The 23,206-nt window shown below is 43.0% G+C and overlaps 1 protein-coding gene across 4 annotated transcripts in view; it reads right to left on the reverse strand.

Annotated features, from left to right (window-relative positions):
• Window positions 1–23,206, reverse strand: part of LOC109897537 (low-density lipoprotein receptor-related protein 8) — a 263,445-nt gene that overhangs the window by 26,410 nt on the left and 213,829 nt on the right. For all 4 annotated transcript variants that reach the window (XM_031833689.1, XM_031833692.1, XM_031833688.1 and 1 more), the window contains exons 10-11: window positions 12,694–12,865; window positions 3,085–3,312 (exon numbers count right to left, since the gene is read on the reverse strand). In XM_031833689.1, the coding sequence (XP_031689549.1) occupies window positions 3,085–3,312; window positions 12,694–12,865 (400 nt within the window). The remainder of the gene's footprint in view (window positions 1–3,084; window positions 3,313–12,693; window positions 12,866–23,206) is intronic.

A 23,206-nucleotide genomic window follows, 5' to 3' on the forward strand; every position in this document is an offset into this window, starting at 1 on the left:
AGCCTACAGAGGCTAGTGAAACGTGTTCTTATAGGATCCCAGCTTTCTCATGTTGCTATATTTATTGAACCACATTAATCCGCTGTACAACCGGTGGAGCCGACCTGGCAAAAGCAGCGCGTGAGTTCCAAGTTTGGCAAAGCAAATTTTCACCATAAAAATGCACCTTTATAATAAAGCACTCCATGCATCATCGCATTTGCAGACTTAACAGTGCCTTTGGAAAGTATTCAGGCCCTTTGACCTTTTCCACATTTTGTTACGATACAGCCTTACTCTAAAATGGATTAAATAAACATTGCTCCTCATCAATCTACACACAATACCCCATAACGACAAAGTGAAAACAGGTTTTTAGAAATACCTTATTTACATAAGTATTCAGAACCTTTGCTATGACACTCGAAATTGAGCTCGGGTGCATCCTGTTTCCATTGACCATCCTTGAGATGTTTCTACAACTTGATTAGAGTTCATCTGTGGTCAATTAAATTGATTGGACATGATTTGGAAAAGCACAAACCTGTCTATATAAGGTCCCACAGTTGACAGTGCATGTCAGAGCAAAATCCAAGGGTTGAAGTTGAAGGAATTGTTCGTAGAGCTACGAGACAGGATTGTGTCGAGGCACAGATCTGGGGAAGGGTACCAAAACATTTCTGCAGCATTCAAGGTTCCCAAGAACACAATGGCCTCCATCATTATTAAATGATAGAGCTGGCCTCCTGGCCAAACTGAGCAATCAGGGAAGAAGGGCCTGGAAGGGTCACTCTGACAGAGCTCCAGAGTTCCTCTGTGGAGATGGGAGAACCTTCCAGAAGGACAAGCATCTCTGCAGCACTCCACCAATCAGGCCTTTATGGTTGAGTGGCCAGACGGAATCCACTCCTCAGTAAATGGCACATGACAGCCCGGAATTTGGCAAAAGGCACCTAAAGACTCTCAGACCATGAGAAGCAAGATTTTCTGGTCTGATGAAACCAAGATTGAACTCTTTGGCCTGAATGCCTGGAGGAAAGATGTGGGGATGTTTTCAGTGGTAGGAACTAGGAAACTTGTCAGGATCGAGGGAAAGATGGACAGAGCAAAGTATAGTGATATTCTCTGGAAAGACCTGAAAAGACTGTGCAGCAACGCTCCTCATCCAACCTCACAGAGCTTGAGAGGATCTGAAGAAAAGAATAGGAGAAACTCCCCAAATACAGGTGTGCCAAGCCTGTAGCGTCATACCCAAGAAGACTCAAGGCTGTAATCACTGCCAAAGGTGCTTCAACAAAGTACTGAGTAAAGGGTCTGAATACTTATGTAAATGTAATATTAAAGTAGTTTTTTTATCTATACATTTGCAAAAAAAATCTAAAAACCCCATTTAACTTTGTCAACCTCTCCCTGAACGTGATCAAGACAAAGGAGATGATTGTGGACTACAGGAAAAAGAGGACTGAGCATGCCCCCATTCTCATCGACAGGGCTGCAGTGGAGCAGGTTGAGAGCTTCAAGTTCCTTGGTGTCCACATCACCAACAAACTAACATGGTCCAAGCACACTATGACAGTCATGAAGAGTGCATAACAAAACCTATTCCCCCTCAGGAGACTGAAAAGATTTGGCATGGGTCCCCAGATCCTCAAAAGGTTATACAGCTGCACCATCGAGAGCATCCTGACTGGTTGCATCACTGCTGGTATGGTATGGCAACTGCTCGGCCTCTTACCGCAAAGCACTACAGACGGTAGTGCAAACGGCCCAGTACATCATTAGGGCCAAGCTTCCTGCCATCCAGGACCTCTATACCAGGCGGTGTCAGAGGAAGGCCCCAAAAATTGTCAAAGACTCCAGCTACCCTAGTCATAGTCTGTTCTCTCTGCTCCCACACGGCAACAGAGCGCCAAGGTCCAAGAGGCTTCTAAACAGCTTCTACCCCCAAGTCATAAAACTCCTGAACATCTAGTCAAATGGCTACCCAGACTATTTGCATTGCCTAATATTTACATATAACCCAACATTTGTATGACAACTAAAGTTGCATAAATAATTCTAAACTAAGAGCTCAACATAAAATAGCTGCATGTGCGCACTCCCTCGGGAAATCGTTTGGGGAAAAAATCCTTTCTATTTTATTCAGCTGTGTTCAATTGTATTCTTCTTACTATAAAATAATACAAAATAATGCCACAGGTATTATAAGCCAAAGCCAGCAAGATCAGGGCCTAACATAGGGACAACTCAGAAAATGTTCTTCTGTTCTTCTGGAATAGGCTGCATTTTCTTCATATCATGTTTCTTTAGACCTGCCTAAAATAAATAATGGATTTATTGTGATGGTGTAGGCTATATTACATGGATTTATTAGACTTGTTAAAATGTAGATGATCCAAAAGTCTGCATCAGTGGCTTTTAGGCTTATGTGTCGAAGCCATGAGATGTTTAACGTGTTGACGTTAATTAACGGTCAATTGCCGTGGGACAGGCAGTTATTTGCATGACAATCACTGGCTGATAAAGTTTTATGACCTCTACAGCCTTAGGGACAGTTAGCAAACATTCTCTTTTCTCCCTGTATTTGCATGTGTTACATGCTTGTCTAGCTCAGTAATGTTGTGGAAAGAAGGCCTAAGGGAATAGAGTCGTCAGGCGGAGCCAGGGAGATCGGAGATGAGAGGAGCTTAAGTGGTGAGAGAGCTGTGACGCTGCAGACTGAGGTGCTAGCTTGCAGCTACTGATGCCTTCAGCTACATCTGACAGAAAGTGAGGGAGGGGAATGGAGGGGAGGGGAAAGGGAGGAAGGCAGGAAGGGAGAGAGGGAGGGAGGTCACAAACAAGGCGATAAACTGAGAGGAAAGAGCAGATGGCCACCTGTTCCAGTGCTCTGACCAGATGGGCAACACATCATGAAAGAAATATAAAGCCTCATGGACACTCAGCCTGTCTTACTTTCTCACCCAATCGGTCTCTCTCACAACTTTGTTTTTCTCCCTGCCTCCCTCATTCCCTCCATCACCCACCTACTCCCAACAATAAATCCAACTCTACCCCACCTTACTTCTCTCCCAAGCCCCCTCCCCTCTCCTTCCAACCTCTTACCCTTGTCGGGGGTCCACAGCGATAGCACGCGGTTCGCTCAGCTCCGTGGCGATCAGGATCCTCCTCTTCTTGCCGTCTCCAGTGGCGACAGAGATGGTCTTGTCTCCGGAGTCGGTCCAGTAGATGTTCTTGTGAACCCAGTCTACTGCCAAGCCCTCTGGAGAGGTTAGAGCTGTCTCGATCAGAGTCACCTGCTCCGACAAATCACTGGCCTTGTTGATGTATGCACTGGGGAGACAGAGAAGAAGAGGTTTTCATGGCGTTACTATAACACATACTTATAAAGACACATGGATAGTATATTAAGACATTTAGAAAGAGGGAGAGAACACACACAATTAACTTCTGACCCTTCCAGGTGTCAGGGTCAATATCAAACCACTCTGTAATACAATTTTTTTTTATCTGATACATTACATTGAACAAAAAAAAAGTCTGATACAAGAGCTTAACTGAGTAAAAAAGCTAAGGTATCCATCTGATAGGCTGTTGTCAACATGGCAGTTATGCCCCTGATAGGCTGTTGACACCATAATGAGCGGACTTGTCTGGCCAGTAATAACTTTGATATGCTGTTGTCACCATGAGGAGGGACTCTCCTGGCCAGTAATTCCTCTAATAGGCTGTTGTCACTAGACTTGGGTGGTATACAATATACCATTATACACATAATGGTTTTTCAATACCGTCAAAACTATCTGAATATGTGTAGCTACTTTTTAAAATATTACCTGCAGTCAACTTGTGCAATAAGTTGGGAGATATAGCAGATTGCGGAAATTTGTGCACATTCATTTTTTCATAACTTCATTCGGTGAATTGTTTGCATTTGATTGTTAGTGTATATCTATTCCCCATTTCATATACCACCAGTAGTACATTTGCCGTTAATTCCTATAATTTCTAATCCATGATGTTTGTTACCTTGGTTACGGTAATTATTTAAATGCATTCAACATTATTATTATTCCAGTCTTCCAGTTTTCATTGTCTGAGTGGACAAATTGTTTGCAGAGTATGTTCAAATCAAATCAAATTCTATTGGTCACATACACATGGTTAGCAGATGTTAATGCGAGTGTAACGAAATGCTTGTGCTTCTAGTTCCGACAGTGCAGTAATATCTAACGAGTAATCTAACAATTCCCAACAACTACCTAATACACACAAATCTAAAGGGGTGAATGAGAATATGTACATATAAGTATATGGATGAGCGATGGCCAGGTGGCATAGGCAAGGTGCAGTAGATGGTATAAAATACAGTATATACATGTGATATGAGCATGTATGACCACCTGTTACGCGAGCGCAGCAAGGAGCCAAGGTAAGTTGCTAGCTAGCATTAAACTTATCTTATAAAAAACGATCAATCTTACCATAATCACTAGTTAACTACACATGGTTGATGATATTACTAGTTTAACTAGCTTGTCCTGCGTAGCATATAATCAATGCGGTGCCTGTTAACATATCATCGAATCACAGCCTACTTCGCCAAACGGGGGATGATTTAACAAAGGCGCATTCGCGTCAGGGTATATGCAGCAGTTAGGGCCGCCTGGCTCGTTGCAAACTGTGTGAAGACCATTTCTTCGTAACAAAGACCGTAATTCATTTGCCAGAATTTTACATAATTATGACATAACATTGAAGGTTGTGCAATGTAACAGCAATATTTAGACTTAGGGTAGCCAACGGTTCCGTATTTCACTGAAAGAATAAACGTTTTGTTTTCGAAATGATAGCTTCTGGATTTAACCATATTAATGACCAAAGGCTCGTTTTTCTGTGTGTTTAGTATATTATAATTAAGTCTATGATTTGATATTTGATAGAGCGGTCTGACTGAGGGGTGGTAGGCAGCAGCAAGCTCGTAAGCATTCATTCAAACAGCACTTTCCTGCGTTTGCCAGCAGGTCTTCGCAATGCTTGAAGCACAGCGCTGTTTATGACTTCAAGCCTATCAACTCCCGAGATAAGGCTGGCAATAAAATAGTGCCTATAAGAACATCTAATAGTCAAAGGTATATGAAATACAAATGGTATAGAGAGAAATAGTCCTATAATTCCTATAATAACTACAACCTAAAACCTCTTAACTGGGAATATTGAAGACTCATGTTAAAAGGAACCACGGTTGGAGTAGGACACTCCATCATATGTTCTCATGTTCTGAGCAAGGAACTTAAACGGTAGCTGTGGTTTGCATTATTTAAACCAAATTGAACATGTTTAATTTTTTATTTGAGACTAAATTTATATGAAGTTAAAATAAAAGTGTTCAATCGGTATTGTTGTAGTTGTCATTATTACAAAAATAGATATAAAAATTGGCGGATTAATCGGTATCGGCTTCTTTTGGTCTTACAATAATCGGTTTCGGAAGTCGAAACATCATAATCGGTCGACCTCTAGTCTCAAAACAGTATGTACATGTGATTTGAGTAATGTAAGATATGAAGACATTATTAGGGTGTTAATGAGTAAGGAACGCGCACGTATAGAAGTAGGCCCATAGGCTACCTGAAACATCTTCCCAGCTCTCTCCCTTTTGATAACCACTCAGCGTGAAAGTGAAAAATGTCATGCTCTGATCCAGTGGAAGCATCGTAAAATAGGCCTACCTGATTACTTCTTATCAGTGCATGGACTGAAATAGGTTCCCGAAACTCATTTTGGGTGCTGGTATTATTTTTTCCCAGAATATTTCATACATTGTTGCAAGTTCGCTAGCCAAGCTTGATCAATTTAATATGATATATTGTTTCAAGTTCATTGCAAACAGGCCATGTGTAGCCAATGTGATTTATAGGATATTTATTTGAATCAGGATATTTTCTACTGCTATTTGTTGGCTTTATTTGTTGGTTTCTATTGGTTGGCTTATTGTAGGGTATTTTTGATAGGTGGCAATGGCAATAGAAATTCCGTGCATATGAAAATGATAACTGGCACGCAGATCGGTAGAAATGGTAAGATAAATTGGAATTCAACATGAGAAAGGTTGCCGACTCCTCGATTACCGGCAACTTCAGGAGAGTAATGGCAGACTGCGAAAGACAGCAGGAGTGGGAGGAGAATAGTTACATATTTAAAAACATTTTTTTTTTTAAATATTATTTAATTTTTTACTTCTGCTTATTTTGATCACTGGCGCCCTCGTGAAGCATTTGACTTAATTCATCAAACCGTAAGCTTAAAGCATCAGACAACCTCAATGCATATAGTTGATATTCAAACACATAGGGTTTGTCCACTGGCGGACTGGCCGTCGGGGGCAACGGGACATTTCCCGGTAGCCTGAGGGTCGTTTTGGCCTGCCGTGAATCGTCAACAGAGAATCCACACATCAGGCGCGACTCTCACGCTGCAGTGTCCCCAGCGCCTAAAATGACATCATGATCATGATCATCATCATGATAGCAACCGTCTACCTGCTTCTCTACCGATAACATTTTAGACAAGTCGCACGGCGAAATGGACGGTCAGAAAAGGAAAGGTGGAACAGAGAGGTAAAGAATAAAAAGGAGAAAGGCCCTTGCCACAGATGCAGAGAGAGAGAGATCGAGAGATCGAGAGAGAGAGATCGAGAGAGAGATAGAGAGAGAGAGAGAGAGAGGTTCAGAGCCCAGTACATGGAAAATAGAAAGGGACAGTGAAAGCACTGAAAATCCATTAGATTATTTTGCCCGTCCTCAGTCCAATGATTTTGACTTATTTTATCTGTACCTCCCAAAACAAGCCCCTCAAAGAGTCATTCCCAATGTGTTCCGCTCCAACGATGGTACAAACAGAAAATGGCTGACATACAATGAAGTAACTCACTCCTTGTTCTGCTCAGTATGTCTTGCATTCGCAAAACCTTCAGCCAGTGATAGTGCATTTGTCAAAGGAGGCATGCAGGCTGGGAAACATGCCCATCAGAGAGTACAGGAACACGAGAGAAGCAAGACCCATAGAGAAAGTGCAGAAGCCTTTTTCCTCAGAGCCAGCAAAGCAGACATCCGCACCCTTCTGAGTGATAAGCAAATGTCAGTCCAATGAGACCAGGTCAGAAAGAGGAGGCGATTGATTGATGTATTTAAAGTTATTGGTAAATGTGAGCTGAGCTACAGAGGACACAGACACAAAGCTGCATATAACTTGGAATACACGGCCGTCAATCATGGCAAGTTTCTTGAGCTTATATTGTTGCTCAGCAAATATGATGTCTGCCTACAAGAGCATGTTAGTGATTGCATTGAGAAGAGCAAGAAGCAGATGGGAAGTAAAGGACGAAGGTACTTGGTAACCATGACGTCCAAAACAACAGCAAATAAAGTAATTGAAGTCATCAGAATGTTGATTCAGCGGACAATTGCTTTTGAAGTGAGAAAAGCAGGGATCTTCTCAATACAAACGGACACAACACAGGATTTAACATCCAAAGACCCGTGTGCAGTAGTTCTGCGATACGTTCACTGACGTTGTTCACGAGAGACTCATTGTGGTCATTGACTGTGAGTCATCGACTGGAAAGCACTTTGTGGACCTTATGAAACAGACCCTTGAGATGAGGGTCATAGATATCAAACAGTGTGTTGGTAATGCAACGGGAGCAGCTAATATGCAGGGACAATACAGGGGCTTCTCTGCATTGGTCACATGAGAGTCTCCTAACCGAGTACACCTATGGTGTTACTCACATGTCCTCAACCTTGTGCTAACTGACACCACTGGGGTTGTTGTGGCAAGTGAATCCCTTTTCTCACTACTGAATGACATTGCATTGCTCATTCGAGATTCCTACAAGCGCATGAAGCTGTGGGGGGAAACCAGTGAAGACAGGAGACACAGACGGCTTGATGTAATTGGTGAAACACCCTGGTGGGCCAAAGACGAGGCCCTGAGGAAAGTATTTGGAAGCTTTGCAAAGCCTGACCGTGCACTTTACATGGATGTGGTCATCACTATGGAAAGAATTGAAAAGGATGTGATCATAAAACCTGGCATGCGAAGCAAGGCCCAAGGGTACAAGGATGCTCTCCTAAAGCATGAAACCATACTCACAGCTGGGATTTTTCTCAGGATTTTTGAACAGACGTCCCCTCTCTCTAAATACTTGCAAACAAGTGGCATGGATATCGTAACAGCACTTGGTGACGGGAACGGAGGATAACCTGAGAAAGTGTGCCCGAGACTTTGACGGTGTGAAGAGGGCAGCAGACAACTTTGTTGAGTGGGCCAATGGCATTCTGGAGGAGCAGCAGGACTGTGACCCCGAAGCTCAGACTGCTCTCCCAGAGAAGAGAACAACAAAAAAAGAAGAGAAAACCAGTTGAGTTTGCAGAAGACGAACCCATTGGAAATGCAGACATGGATTACAAAATCAAGATCCACAATGTGGTACTGGACACTGTTGTTGAAAGTATTCACCTCCGTTATGCGGCAGATGCAGTGCTGTGTGCAGATGTCTCCTGCATGAATCCGAAGCATTTCCCTGAGATCAGAGAAAAGGGCTTCCCAAAGACAGCCATGAAGGAGCTCAGCAAATGCTTACTGGAATGTGATGAACTAATCGCACTGTTGAGGCATTGCAGGCTGAACTGATCAGCCTTGCACAACGGTGGGAATGACTGAAACAGTCAACATTGGAGAAGTACAACACCAGGGCCCCCGCCGCCAGTGATGAACCAGGGAAAGGCTTTGATGATCCTGATGAAAGTGTGGAGTTGGTGAGCAGTTGTTCCACATGTAAAAACTGCCCGATATGCTGCTATCTTCTCCCGTCTCAGTACAACCTCCTCACCCTATCCATCTCTCAGGTGTCTTGTGAGAGGACCTTCTCCACCCGGAAATTCGTGAGGAACCACCTAAGAACCTCCCTCACTCAAGTGAACCTTGAAGCGTTCCTTTCGATGTCAACAGAGAAGGAGATTCTTATGGAACTTGACAAAGATGACATCATTGACAAGATGGCAGAGAGCAGTGAGTCACTGCGCCGCCTACTGGTTCACTAGTGGTAATTACTTCCTGGTTCCTCTGAAGTAGCTACGCTATGACTCTTCCTTAACTAACAGGCTGACAAGAGTGAAAGAACATTTGCTGTGAGTTAAAGCTTTTGTACAGAGGCATGTTTTTTGGACACTTGTATTATACTTGCAGTTATGTAGCCAATGTTCAATTTCATTGACTCAGTGTATAGATGTGTTTGAGTTTGAGTTTATTTTTATTATTTTTACAGGGACAGTGCACATTAATCAACATTTCAGTAAAAGTGCCGGTTTTAGCCAACCGGCTAATTTTCAACCGCAGTCCCTGGGCAGGTTATTAAAAACAATTACAATATAGACAATAGCAACATAGAACAAGCAAGACATAGCATACAGACAGAGCAACATAGGACAAGCAAGACGTAGCATACAGACAGAGCAGCATAAAACAAAAAGCAGCAAGACAAAATTCATTAAAGCAACAAAGTGTTTCCACACCTCACAAGCTACAGACAACAGACAACATGGAGTGGCAACACACAGCTAGGGACCATGTTCACAACTCTGATTGTTTGATACTTTTGACATGCTTGAATATAAAGATAATAATTTGAACATTTGAGCTAACTCTGTATATCTCAGTCTCTTTTTAAAAAGTGTAGGCTAATTGTTTTGTGTCTAGCCTTGTACATTTGTATGTGCTATGATTGGTGTATTCCTAGTGACTTTTTGAGGTTGCACCCATAGCAATAGCACCTTGAAAACTCAGTGTTCAGATAGGCTACTTGTTGGTCAGTCCCAAATGTTTGTATTTTGTAATGTGGATAACTTTCTTCCCAGATGAACATAGTGCCCAAATGTATAACTAGTTTGGTACCCGTTACATCAACAAATAGGGTTAGCCTACAAAATTAGCGGTCTGGTGATTTGCGTTAACAGGGCGGCCTGGAATGGAGTCAAATTCCCAGCCCGAATGATTATTTCAGTCCGCCTCTGGGTTTGTCTATATATGTAAAATACACGTTTAAAATTATTTTGGACCAACCGATTGGTCGAAAGAACAGACCACTTTCGGTCAACCAAGATTTTTTGGGGTCAGGGACAGCCCTACCCTGTGCACAAAGCGGAGTCCATACAGAAATCATTTGTCGAGATCGTGTGGAAGAACTAGACTGGCCTGCAATGAGCCCTGACCTCAACTCCATCGAACACCTTTGGGATGAATTGGAAAGACGACAGCGAGCCAGGCCTAATCGCACAACATCAGTGCCCGACCTCACTAATGCTCTTGTGGCTGAATGTTCCAACAACTAGTGGAAAGCCTTCCCAGAAGAGTGGAGGTTGTTATAGCAGCAAAGGGGGGACCAACTCCATACAAACTCCATATTAATGAGCATGATTTAGGAATGAGATGTTTGACGAGCAGATGTCCACATACTGTTGGTCATGTAGTGTACCTCTGATAGGTTGTTGTCACTATGAGGGGTGACTATCCTTGGCCAGTAAAACCTCTGATAGGCTCTTGTCACAGTGGGGGAGGGACTGTACTGGCCAGTAATACCCAGACAGGGACACTTTAACCTGACACACCTTCAACAACTTCTGCCCTCCTCCTGCAGATGTAGGATCTTAATTTGAGCAAGTTTGCTACAGCAGGAAAAAAATCCTGCAGCAACAGGAAATGTGAATAGCTAAATCTGGATTATAAATAAGGGACATTTTTGTTGGGGTTGATACATTTTTTGTAAGGGGAAAACAAAAATTCTAAGTGGAAATTACAAACTTCAGAAGCCATTTTAAAACTCAAATACACTATAAGTTTTACATTTCCTACATTGCAGGAACGTTCTCATGCAAATTGATGATCAAATTAAGATCCAACATCAGTACTTCCTACAGAAAACAGCTGTTCGGATGGGCCTGTCTCCTTTGATCAGCAGACAAAAACAGCCAGCCACTCTTCTTGTCTGACTTGTCTGAGTAACAGCAATGAGACGAGCTGAGAGGAGACAGAGCAGCTTCACTGCGGAACATTACACCTCCACTACCTGGCTAGGCCTGTAGGAGCGATTTGGTATTACCGGGACGCAATGTCACAATTTACACCCTAACACAACAAGGGAGTGAAAGCTGGGAGAGTGGAACCCGAGGAGGACGGTGCTGAATAAGAAAACGGGAGAGCGGTGTAAGACTTAGGAGCAGGATGAGATAGAGACTGATGAGATACACATGGGGAAGAACACGAGAGAGAGAGAGAGAGAGAGAGAGAGAGAGAGAGAGAGAGACGGATGGGGACAGACAGGGGAGGTAGATTGTCTCGTTAATTAGCTGTGCTATTGTTTATTTATTTATTTATTTATTTATTGTTGATCTCAGATGTAATAGTCCCAGCAGGGCTGCATCGACTGCATAGACCGCCACCACGCTAATCACTATTAATTAGAGATAGAATAATGAGGGAGGACGATAACACTGGCTCACCACAGACACACCTCAGCACTCCGCCCCAAAGAACCAATCTCGCGTAATAAGTTACGACTGGTACACAACAGGGGAACTTATAATATCCGTAGCTTCCCAGTGGGTATCGAGCTGCGTGGGCGGTGGCTAACATTAGCACGGCAGGGATTGGTACACAACACTGCAATTTCAGACCAGAGTGCGGAAAAGTGTATAGGAATGATACTCATACAATAATACTACAGCATGTGCACTTGATGTGGCACTCCAGAAGGAGGTGTATAGGTTCTTTGCACTGGTATGTGCTAATGTGCTACTTCTGAAGTGGATTACATAAAGGCTACATATAAATTCCAAATGAGTGTATTTGTGTCCTCTCTCCTTCTCAGGCCCTAGGGTGTGTGTGGGTGCGTGAGTGTGTGTGATGAGTAATGGGGTGATTATTCAGGCTGAGGAATTAGAGGCAGCATATGGTCCGACTGAGATGATTTAGTGCCCCTCCCTCCTTCCCACTACCTGGCAGGCTTAGAGTTACACCAACAGATACAGGAAGGGATGGTGGCAAGCTTGTCACACACACACACACACAACAGTGTGTGTTTCTGGCTATATGTGTGAAGGACAAACAGCCCCATCCTGCACTATCCGTCTCTCCATTCCAGGTGTACTTCAGGCATCAGCGTCATCAACAAGAGAGATTTGAGGAGCGGTGGATGAGAAAGAAGCAAGTGCGGAGGAAGAGCCGGACGGTTTCTTCCACCTCACTCTGAATGTTCTGGCAATCAGCACATTGTTTACTCTGACAGAAATAGAAGCTAGTACGTGTACTGCATGCTCGTACGTATGTCCAGTAGTTTTCTTTTGCACACTAATGAGGCACTCTCAATGCAAATAGGCCTGGATGGGTAGAGCTGTGACTCATGAGCCCGCCACTATCTGTACACGTAGGGAGTAGTGGTGTGGTGCAGCCTTCAGTAGCCATCAGCGTACACACTCAGTCAAGAGAGGAGAGAGTAGAGAGACGAGCAAGGCCACTCTGTAATGTCAGGCCGATAATCGCCCTCTCATTTGATTCACACAGACAGCAGATGGATAAAAGCTTCGAGTGAGTGTACTTAATATTGGATTGTGCACTGTGTGTGTGTGTGTGTATGTGTGTGTGTGTATGCGTTACCTGTAGATCTTGCGGTGGTAGAGGTCACACCAGTACATCTTGTTGGTGGTGACATCCACATCAAGGGCTACAGCGTTCTTCAGCGTGGGGACCACCTGGGTGTAGTCTTTCTTCACTAGGTCAATACGACGGATCTCGTGACGGTTGGTGAACATCAGGTACGGGCTCTTCCCTGGGAGACAACAAAGAGACGCAGCATGAGAACATTCCAATTGATGAAAACATTGACCGAACCGAGGCAAGCATTACCACGACGGAGAAGAAGAAGCGCGCCCCCGAGATGGAACGTAGACAGAAAACAACCATGAGAACGTCACTGCGACGAGAACATCGGTAGAGAGGGTTAAGTCCCCAGTCAAGAGGGACCTGAAGACTCTCTGCTTGCCTTGGTACTCAGCCTTAAGGCATGGATTGAGGGTTGGGCCCTGAGGCCGACCAGTATCCTGTCTAGGGGGTGCACTTGTATGTCAATTTGCCTCATGCTACGGAAACAGGTGATAGGATGTGTTCCGTTCTGGCTCTGTGGGCCGTTCTGGCCGTTCTGGCAAAGGCCAAAATTCGAATTATGTGAAACAGGTTAAACAGGTAGCAAGGTAGAGAAGACCGCGGTTCATTGTCACACTTTTTACTTGTGCGTATTTCTCAGCACCAGTATATCTTACAAGAGATGATTGCCTTAGATTTTGGGGGTAACTGATTTGCAGGAACAAATTACCATGTGTCGTTAACCGAATCCAGGACAAGCTTTTTCTGAAAATGAGCAGCTGATTATTTGGTTTGAACCTAAACTTAGAATGTACACTCGCACCAAAGAGAACGACACCCCTGAACCATACTGCCTGAACCTAACAAAAAGCCAAAGTTCAGTTTGTTCGCAATACCTGGAGGAGAAGGAAAAATGGGAAAATGGCATTCGCACAGATTCGAGAAAACAGTCGCTTTCAAACTAGGGGTTCCGTGGCTAATTGAGGTAAGACAGCACTTCTGTTCATAGATTATGCATGTATGAACAACACATTGACACATCCAGCCCAAACTTACTTAGGCGCCAAAGTTCTGGCGCATGTCTTTAAGATGATAGTTACCGTATGGCTTGACCTAGGAACTCAGAATATAGGTCTCCGTTTCCCCTTTTCAACAAACATAATTGTTCACGGATACTACCATAATTGTCTCTTCAATACCCTCTCTTCCTTCCTGTCTCTGTCTATCTCAGGACATAAAGAGAGAATGTGGTCCATGAATCACCAGACAGTGGCATGCTATTCTATTCCTGATACTGCAGATCCTCAAAACCGTGTATTTTCCTGGGGTGGTGTGTGTGTGTGCTCCTGTTTGTACGTCTTCTACCCACGGCATATTTCTCAGCAAAGTGAACGAGCATGACTAATGTTTTCGAATAATTCCCACATGGACACACGGAGCCCGGGTTATTTTCCTGGGGTGGTGTGTGTGTGCTCCTGTTTGAATGTCTTCTACCCACGGCATACGTCTACCCAAAGCAGAGGGAAAGAGCATGACTCATGTTTTTGAATAATTCCCACACGGAAAGAGGGGCGGCCTTACCTTTGATTTGACCTCCAATACAACGGCACGCACACCCTGAATCACGATGCACGCACAAACACACACGGTAACAGTAAACACACACACACACACACACACATCGTTGATATATGCCTTCCTTGGCACTCAACCCCAAAATTTAAAATGATTGCCCAGCACTGGGCGCAAACTCGTGATGCTCGGAGCCGAAGCGTTCTGCTCAGACCACATCGCTACTGCAGTTCACAATGCAAGCCATGAGAATACTGATGATACCTGACGGTAATAGCACATCATTTTTTATTATTTGGTTTTAAACTTTCCCCAAAACGTTGAGTTGCTTCTATTTTAACCCTGTAACCACGCAGAATTAACCCTGTAACCACATGGAATTAATGCATCAAAAAATAGATGTCCATCCATAATATGTCAACATTCGGGACGCCCCAAGGTGGTGAGAGTAGGCAACAACACATATGCCACGCTGACTCTCAACACGTGGGCCCCTTAGCGGTGTGTGCTTAGTCCCTTCCCATACTCCCTGTTCACCCACGACTGCGTGGCCGCACACGACTCCAACACCATCATTACAGTGGTTCTTCTTTTAAAAGTTGCGTCGTACTGCAGCACATCTTGCGGGCTGCCGCAGAATTCTATGGCACGTTATTTAAGCGTCAGCCATTGTTTCCATTAATGCTAGTAAGTGCTAGTTTGGCCACCAGAGGGCTTATTTTTTTATATTGACTGTACTAGAGAATTTTAGTATATGGGACTGATTTGAAGAAATTTTGCTTAATTAATACTATGGTGTTTCTATTCCAAGAAAAACGAAAAACAAAACAAAATATGGCGCTGTACAACATGACCGGTCGGCAGTGGTGTAAAGTACTTAAGACAAATACTTGAAAGTACTACTTAAGTAGTTTTTTGGAGTATCTGTACTTCACTTTCCTATTCAATTTTTGACTACTTTTACTTCACTACAATTATGTACTTTTTACTCCATACATTTTCCCTGGCAACCAAAAGTAATAGTTACAATTTGAATGCTTAGTAAGTAGTACAGGAAAAAGGTCCAATTCACACACTTATCAAGAGAACGTCCCTGGTCATCCCTACTGCCTCTGATCTGGTGGAGTCACTAAACATAAATGCTTCCTTTATAAATTATGTCTGAGTGTTGGAGTGTACCCATGACTGTCAAAAAAAGTAATAAAAAATGAAATTGTACCATCTGGTTTGCTAAATATAAGGAATTTGATGTGTAGCATTTACTTTTACTTTGTACTTTTACTCAAGTATGACGAATGAGTACTTTTTCCACCACTGTACTTTAAGTACATTTAAAATCTGAGTAGTATTTTACTGGGTTACTTTAAATTTTACTTGAGTCATTTTATAATAATGTATCTTTACTTTTATGTATGTATGACAATTGAATCCTTTTCCACCCCTGCCGGTCGTGGGTAGGCTACTGTACTAAGAGCAAAATAATCCTAACATTTCCACACCCTAATTGTAGGCTATCCAATACCCAAACGGAGATTCAGTGAAATAAAAGTCTCAGAGCAGCGCGAAATGGTGCTGAGATAGTTGCCCACATGTCATTCAGTGATAATTATTCCCATAGTAATTCATTATGGATCCATAAACAAAATAAAAAAAGTAACAAAATACTAAAACACTACTTAAACAGGACTCTTAAAAGAACTTAATTTAAATGTTAATTAAATTTTTTGATCACAGAAACAATGATAAAATATGGAGAAAAAATAAAATAATGAAATGTTATATAAAGCAGCCCGTGTAATCATCTGCCAGAGAGTAGACACAATCTGCCCGAGCCCCAAGTAATACATTTAGGCCAGATACAGTGCCTTGCGAAAGTATTCGGCCCCCTTGAACTTTGCGACCTTTTGCCACATGTCAGGCTTCAAACATAAAGATATAAAACTGTATTTTTTGTGAAGAATCAACAACAAGTGGGACACAATCATGAAGTGGAACGACATTTATTGGATATTTCAAACTTTTTAAACAAATCAAAAACTGAAAAATTGGGCATGCAAAATTATTCAGCCCCTTTACTTTCCTTGCAGCAAACTCTCTCCAGAAGTTCAGTGAGGATCTCTGAATGATCCAATGTTGACCTAAATGACTAATGATGATAAATACAATCCACCTGTGTGTAATCAAGTCTCCGTATAAATGCACCTGCACTGTGATAGTCTCAGAGGTCCGTTAAAAGCGCAGAGAGCATCATGAAGAACAAGGAACACACCAGGCAGGTCCGAGATACTGTTGTGAAGAAGTTTAAAGCTGGATTTGGATACAAAAAGATTTCCCAAGCTTTAAACATCCCAAGGAGCACTGTGCAAGCGATAATATTGAAATGGAAGGAGTATCAGACCACTGCAAATCAACCAAGACCTGGCCGTCCCTCTAAACTTCAGCTCATACAAGGAGAAGACTGATCAGAGATGCAGCCAAGAGGCCCATGATCACTCTGGATGAACTGCAGAGATCTACAGCTGAGGTGGGAGACTCTGTCCATAGGACAACAATCAGTCGTATATTGCACAAATCTGGCCTTTATGGAAGAGTGGCAAGAAGAAAGCCATTTCTTAAAGATATCCATAAAAAGTGTCGTTTAAAGTTTGCCACAAGCCACCTGGGAGACACACCAAACATGTGGAAGAATCGAACTTTTTGGCAACAATGCAAAACGTTATGTTTGGCGTAAAAGCAACACAGCTCATCACCCTGAACACACCATCCCCACTGTCAAACATGGTGGTGGCAGCATCATGGTTTGGGCCTGCTTTTCTTCAGCAGAGACAGGGAAGATGGTTAAAATTGATGGGAAGATGGATGGAGCCAAATACAGGACCATTCTGGAAGAAAACCTGATGGAGTCTGCAAAAGACCTGAGACTGGGACGGAGATTTGTCTTCCAACAAGACAATGATCCAAAACATAAAGCAAAATCTACAATGGAATGGTTCAAAAATAAACATATCCAGGTGTTAGAATGGCCAAGTCAAAGTCCAGACCTGAATCCAATCGAGAATCTGTGCAAAGAACTGAAAACTGCTGTTCACAAATGCTCTCCATCCAACCTCACTGAGCTCGAGCTGTTTTGCAAAGAGGAATGGGAAAAAATTTCAGTCTCTCGATGTGCAAAACTGATAGAGACATACCCCAAGCGACTTACAGCTGTAATCGCAGCAAAAGGTGGCGCTACAAAGTATTAACTTAAGGGGGCTGAATAATTTTGCACGCCCAATTTTTCAGTTTTTGATTTCTTAAAAAAGTTTGAAATATCCAATAAATGTCGTTCCACTTCATGATTGTGTCCCACTTGTTGTTGATTCTTCACAAAAAATACAGTTTTATATCTTTATGTTTGAAGCCTGAAATGTGGCAAAAGGTCGCAAAGTTCAAGGGGGCCAAATACTTTCGCAAGGCACTGTAACTCACACCGGAATCGGCCAGAGCATCATCAAGAGATATGTTGGACCCTATGTCAGAGAGGTGTTTTTGGGACCACATCGTGTCTATTGTCCTGCTAAAAGAAGGCCTCCAGGGCCAACAGAGAAGTTCCTTACTTTCCCCCCTTCCACTTGCATTTCCTTCCATTCATTCCCATAGTAATTCGTTATGGTTTGCATTGCAAATGGGGGAATAAACTGGGTCAAGACACCAGCACAGTAAGTAGACCTTTATGTAGTCAAGTAAAGGTTAAACAAAAACATAAGACCTACAACAATTTTAACAGCACATTACTCAACAATATATCTAAATATATATATTTTTATCTCTACATGTAGGTCTCCTGATTTAAACCTGATCGAACTTGTTTCAACTAAAATGTAGTTGAAATAATTGCCTGGCATGAATTGTGACTCCATCTCGTTCCTCGCTCTCTTCAACTCCGCCAATGTCGCCTGACTCTATGCCAAGGACGTGACTCTCCTTCAATAATTACATTTAGTGGATTGGAGGATTCTAAATTAATATCTAAGACGCATTTTTTCGTTAGGGCAAATCTGACCTGTGAGAATATCTATGGGGCTTTTATGTCATTATAATGCAGGGTTAATAATAATAATAATCCCTTTGTTTAAAAAATAACGATATTTTGGAGATGATTTTGTTTCAAATAACCAAAAGTGAAGGGAAAAAGGCCATTCTTGAACATGGGGTGAGACATTCTTACTAATTTGTAAATAAAGCCAGTTATTTAGAATTGATTTATTTCTGTTTTTAGAGGGAGAGAAACCAAAAGCCCGCCGTGCCTATTCTTTTTGAAAATCGTCAGTCCACATGTCAAGTGAAATTCCCCCATTGTATTTACCAAAGTTCTCTCTTAACTCTAGGACCACCGACAGTTCTTGTGGTTGTTGCCTGATGCAGCACGATGATAACGCCTCCTTTAATTGCCACAGTTTAGACGACCGATAGATCAGAGTTCTAACTCCCCCTTGTGATAGTGTGGTGCAATGACAGAATGCCACTGTCTACCACAAACGGTCACGGCATAAACTTGTAACTTTTAAAGAAAAGAACCACTGTAAGTTTGCGGACGACATCAGGATGATGATGAGACAGCCTATAGGGTGGTAGGTCAGTGACCTGGCAGCTGATCGTGGACAACAGAAAACGGAGGGCCGAGAACAACTCCAACACCATCAGTAGACCTTTCCTGCAGTCAATGACCAAAGGTGCCTTCTTTGGCCTCATGGGTGGAATGTTATTCATATTTGTCAAAATTAAAAACGGACTCAATCCGGTGTTTCTGTTATATTTCAGTCTTCTGTGATGTTTATAAAGTGTAACATTGGGATGCAAACTTAAAATGTAATACATTTCAACTTTATATCCGACATGGTACAAGGTGTCTTCTTTGTTTAAGCCCATAACCATGTGTGTGAGGTGTATACTTTTGTTTCATTAAGACTCAAGAATCACTGCAGTAAAAAAGTTTTAAGTTTGTCAACGACATGACGGTGGTAGGTCTGATCACTGACGACGATGAGACAGCCTATAGGGAGGTCGTCAGAGACCTGGCATTGTGGTGCCAGGACAACAACCTCTCGCTCAACGTCAGCAAGACTACAGGAAACAGAGGGCCGCGCACGCCCCCAATCACATTGTAGGGGCTGTAGTGGAGCGGGTTGAGAGCTTAAAGTTCCTCGGTGTCCACATCACTAAGGATCTATTGTGGTCCAAACACACCAACACAGTCGTGAAGAGGGCACGATAACATCTCTTCCCCCTCAGGAGGCTGAAAAGATTTGGCATGTGCCCTCAGATCCACAAAAAGTTCTACAGCTGCACCATTGAGAGCTCATCTTGACTGGCTGCATCACCGCTTGGTATGGCAACTGCTTGGCATCCCACCGCAAGGCGCTACATGACTGGGGCCAAGCTCCCGGTTATCCAGGACCTCTATACCAACCGGTGTCAGAGGAAGGCCCTAAAAATGGTCCAAGACTCCAGCCACCCTAGTCATAGACTGTTCTCTCTGCTACCGCACAGCAAGCGATACCGATGCACCAAATCTGGAACCAACTGGACCCTGAACTTCTACCCCCAAGCCATAAGACTGAAAAATAGTTAACCAAACAGCTACCCTGACTATCTGCATTGACCATTTTTTTTTATACACTTTTTTATATCGTCACATACGCTGTTGCTACTGTCTGTCACTAGTGATATGTACATATCTTCCACTGCACATCGACCCGGTACTGGTACCCCTTGTATATAGCCGAGCTATCGTTAATCATAGGGTATCTATTAGTACTTTTATCATTGCGTGTTTCACTTTTCTATTATTTCCCTCTTCTCTTTCTCTCAGAATTATTGGGAAGAGCCCATAAGTAAGCTTTTCATTGTTTATCCACAACTGACGTTTACAAGTAAAAGGATTTAATACAATTTGATTTGAGATGAGGGTCATAGAGACACTGTTCTCAACATGTAGCCCAGTAAGCCCACACCCTTCAAGAGCGGTTCTCTCTCCAACCTCCTCAGAGAATCACCATCTCAAGTATCTGTTATCCGTGTCTAGATGGTGGGAGGGCGAGAGAGAGAGAGGATGAGTGAGAGAGAGAAAGATGATAGAGAGAGACAGTGTGAGAAAGAGAGTGAGAGAGAGCAAGAGTTAATTGGAGAGAGAGCGAGAAGTAAGGAAGGGAGAAAGAGAGTGAGAAAGAGAGGCAGATATATAGTGAGAGAGAGGTAGAGTGAGAGAGAGAGAGAGGGGGAGAAAAAAAGACAGGCAGTCAGGTGTTAACTGGCCCATGGTCTGGGTGAATGTGTTTTAAAATGGCCCTGAACTGACAGTGATGGACAGGAATGAGCTGAGAGTGATGGATGGAGCCTCATCTCTCCCTCCCTCCCGTCTCCCTCGCACTCTTTTCCACCATCTCCCCTCATCCCTCCTCATCCCGGAGACAATCAAGACAAAGTCGGGGCACTTGTTCCATCAGGCCAGGGCGCTCTGAGTTGGCTGCATGTATTGAACCAGGACAGACACACATACATACATACACAAGCATACAGAAACACACGCACGCAGACACACAACCCCGCCACGCCTGGATGGGTTTCTCAGTCCCAGGCCCCCACAGGCCACAGCGCGGGGAGCAAATATTTTCATCTTCACTGCGAGTTAGGATTCAATCATCTTCCCTGTCTGCTGGATTTGTACCCATCAATTTCAGCTGCTCTCCCACTAGGGAGGAGGGAGAGCGAGAGAGAGAGAGGAAGCGAGAGAGAGACAGAAGACAGACAGACAGAGAATGAGTGGCAGCATGCATAGGGAGGGAGAGACAAAGAGAGACGTAAACAGATAGTGAGTGATTGGTAAAGAAAAGACGTTGACAGACAGAGAGAGGGAAATCAAGAAAGAGAGCGGGAGAGATAATGAAAGAGAGAGTTGTCCTGCTGCCTCTGTCAACATAGCCCCCAGCCCCCTCATTCCCATCCCTGTTGTCACAGTGATAGATAAATCCTCCATAAAACTCCTGCTTCAACATCAGCATGCTCCCAGGGCCCGGACCAGTGATGTCATCAAAGAGAGCCATCCTGCGGGGTAGCTGCTCTCTGATCCCTGAGCTACTACAGAGTCAGCCCCTCCGTGTGCGTGTGTTTGTGTGCGTGTGATGACAGGACAGTCCACATGCATTTTAATCTGCCATAACTCAGCCCTGCCCTGCAGCCAATTAAGATAAGCTTTGAAAATGATAAGGCTGGGCAGATATGAAGCCGGGTCTGGGGAATCGATTTGACATACAACACAGTTAGTTACTGTTATTGAAAAAACCTTAGTTAACACAGAGGGTGACGGAACGGAGGGGAAGGATTAAAATATGACTATTCTGAGTTGTTGGTTGATGTTTAGTGACAGGAGGTCTAAGTGGGTGTATATATTCTCTCTTGGATCGTTAGATTAATGCAGATTGGAGAATAAAGACGTCCGCCTAGGCCAGAGCAGCTTGGAGAAAACAAGAGTTTAGCAATACATAACAACGGTTGAGACATCATATTCCCTGTATTAGTGAGACTACAATTCACGTTAAAAACAGTAGTCTGTCGTACTCATGTGAAAACTCCACTCTTTGCATTCTCTGCTAAATCCACAAGAAAACTGCAGAATTTCCCTTGTCTTGTCAGACCAAAGATACTATGTCAAACTAATGTGAGATGTCTATGTATTTCCCTCCAACACATGCAAAAACATGTAAAGAGTTTAATTCCAAAACACTAAATGTGATACGTTTCAGGAAACTAGGCGTATGTCGCGCTTCACTACATAAACGCAATTTTTGTATTTTTATCAAATTGTGTTTTTTTTTGTGTCAGAAATGCCTTATGGAACATGTGAACTTTCATGTGCCTTAACAAAAGTATTATCTGTAAATCTGTAAATACTAAAATCAAATTGATAAATTACGAGCCTAGTTGGTTACAGGAACATTCCGCTAGCCATGATTGGCTGAGATACTGGACGGGCTGGACATTCCCAAGAGATGAGTTCAAATTGGTTTGCCATGTAGCTAGCTTCTGTCTTTAACATCAAATAATATCAAACTTTATTTGACACATGCGCCGAATACAATAAGCATACTGTGAAATGCTTACAAGCCCTCAATCAAAAGTGCAAAAAGAGTTAAGAAAATATTTATCAAATAAACTAAAGTAAAAAAATAAATATGAATAATAATAATATTAATAAAAAATAAAAAATAATAAAAAGTAACCCAATAAAATAACAACAACGAGGCTATATACATGCGGTACCTGCACCTAGTCAATGTGCGGGGATACAGGTTAGTTGAGGTAATTTGTACATGTAGGTAGGGGTGAAGTAACTATGCATAGATAATAAACAGCAAGTAGCAGTAGTGTACAAAACAAATTGTGTGGGGAGGGGGGGGGGTCAATGTAAATAGTTCGTTAGCCATTTGATTAAGTGTTCAGTAGTCTTATGGCTTGGGAGTAGAAGCTGTTAAGGAGCCTTTTGGTCCTAGATTTGGTGCCTCAGTACCGCTTGCCGTGCGGTAGCAGAGAAAACAGTACATGACTTGGGTGACTGGAGTCTCTGACAATTTTTTGGGCCTTCCTCTGACACGCCTATTAAATAGGTCCTGGATGGCAGGAAGCTTGGCCCCAGTGATGTACTGGGCCATATGCACTACCCTATGTAGCGTCTTACGGTCAGATGCCGAGCAGTTGCCATACTTTTTCAGTCTCCTGAGGGGGAAAAGGTGTTGTCGTGCCCTGTTCACAACTGTCTTGGTATGTTTGGACCATGATAGTTTGTTGGTGATGTGGACACCAAGGAACTTGAAACTCTCGACCCGCTCCACTACAGCCCTGTCGATGTTAACGGGGGCCTGTTCGGCCTGCCTTTTCCTGTAGTCCAGGATCAGCTCCTTTGTCTTGCTCACATTGAGGG

Source organism: Oncorhynchus kisutch, linkage group LG10, assembly GCF_002021735.2.
Source record: "Oncorhynchus kisutch isolate 150728-3 linkage group LG10, Okis_V2, whole genome shotgun sequence".
NCBI lineage: Eukaryota > Metazoa > Chordata > Actinopteri > Salmoniformes > Salmonidae > Oncorhynchus > Oncorhynchus kisutch.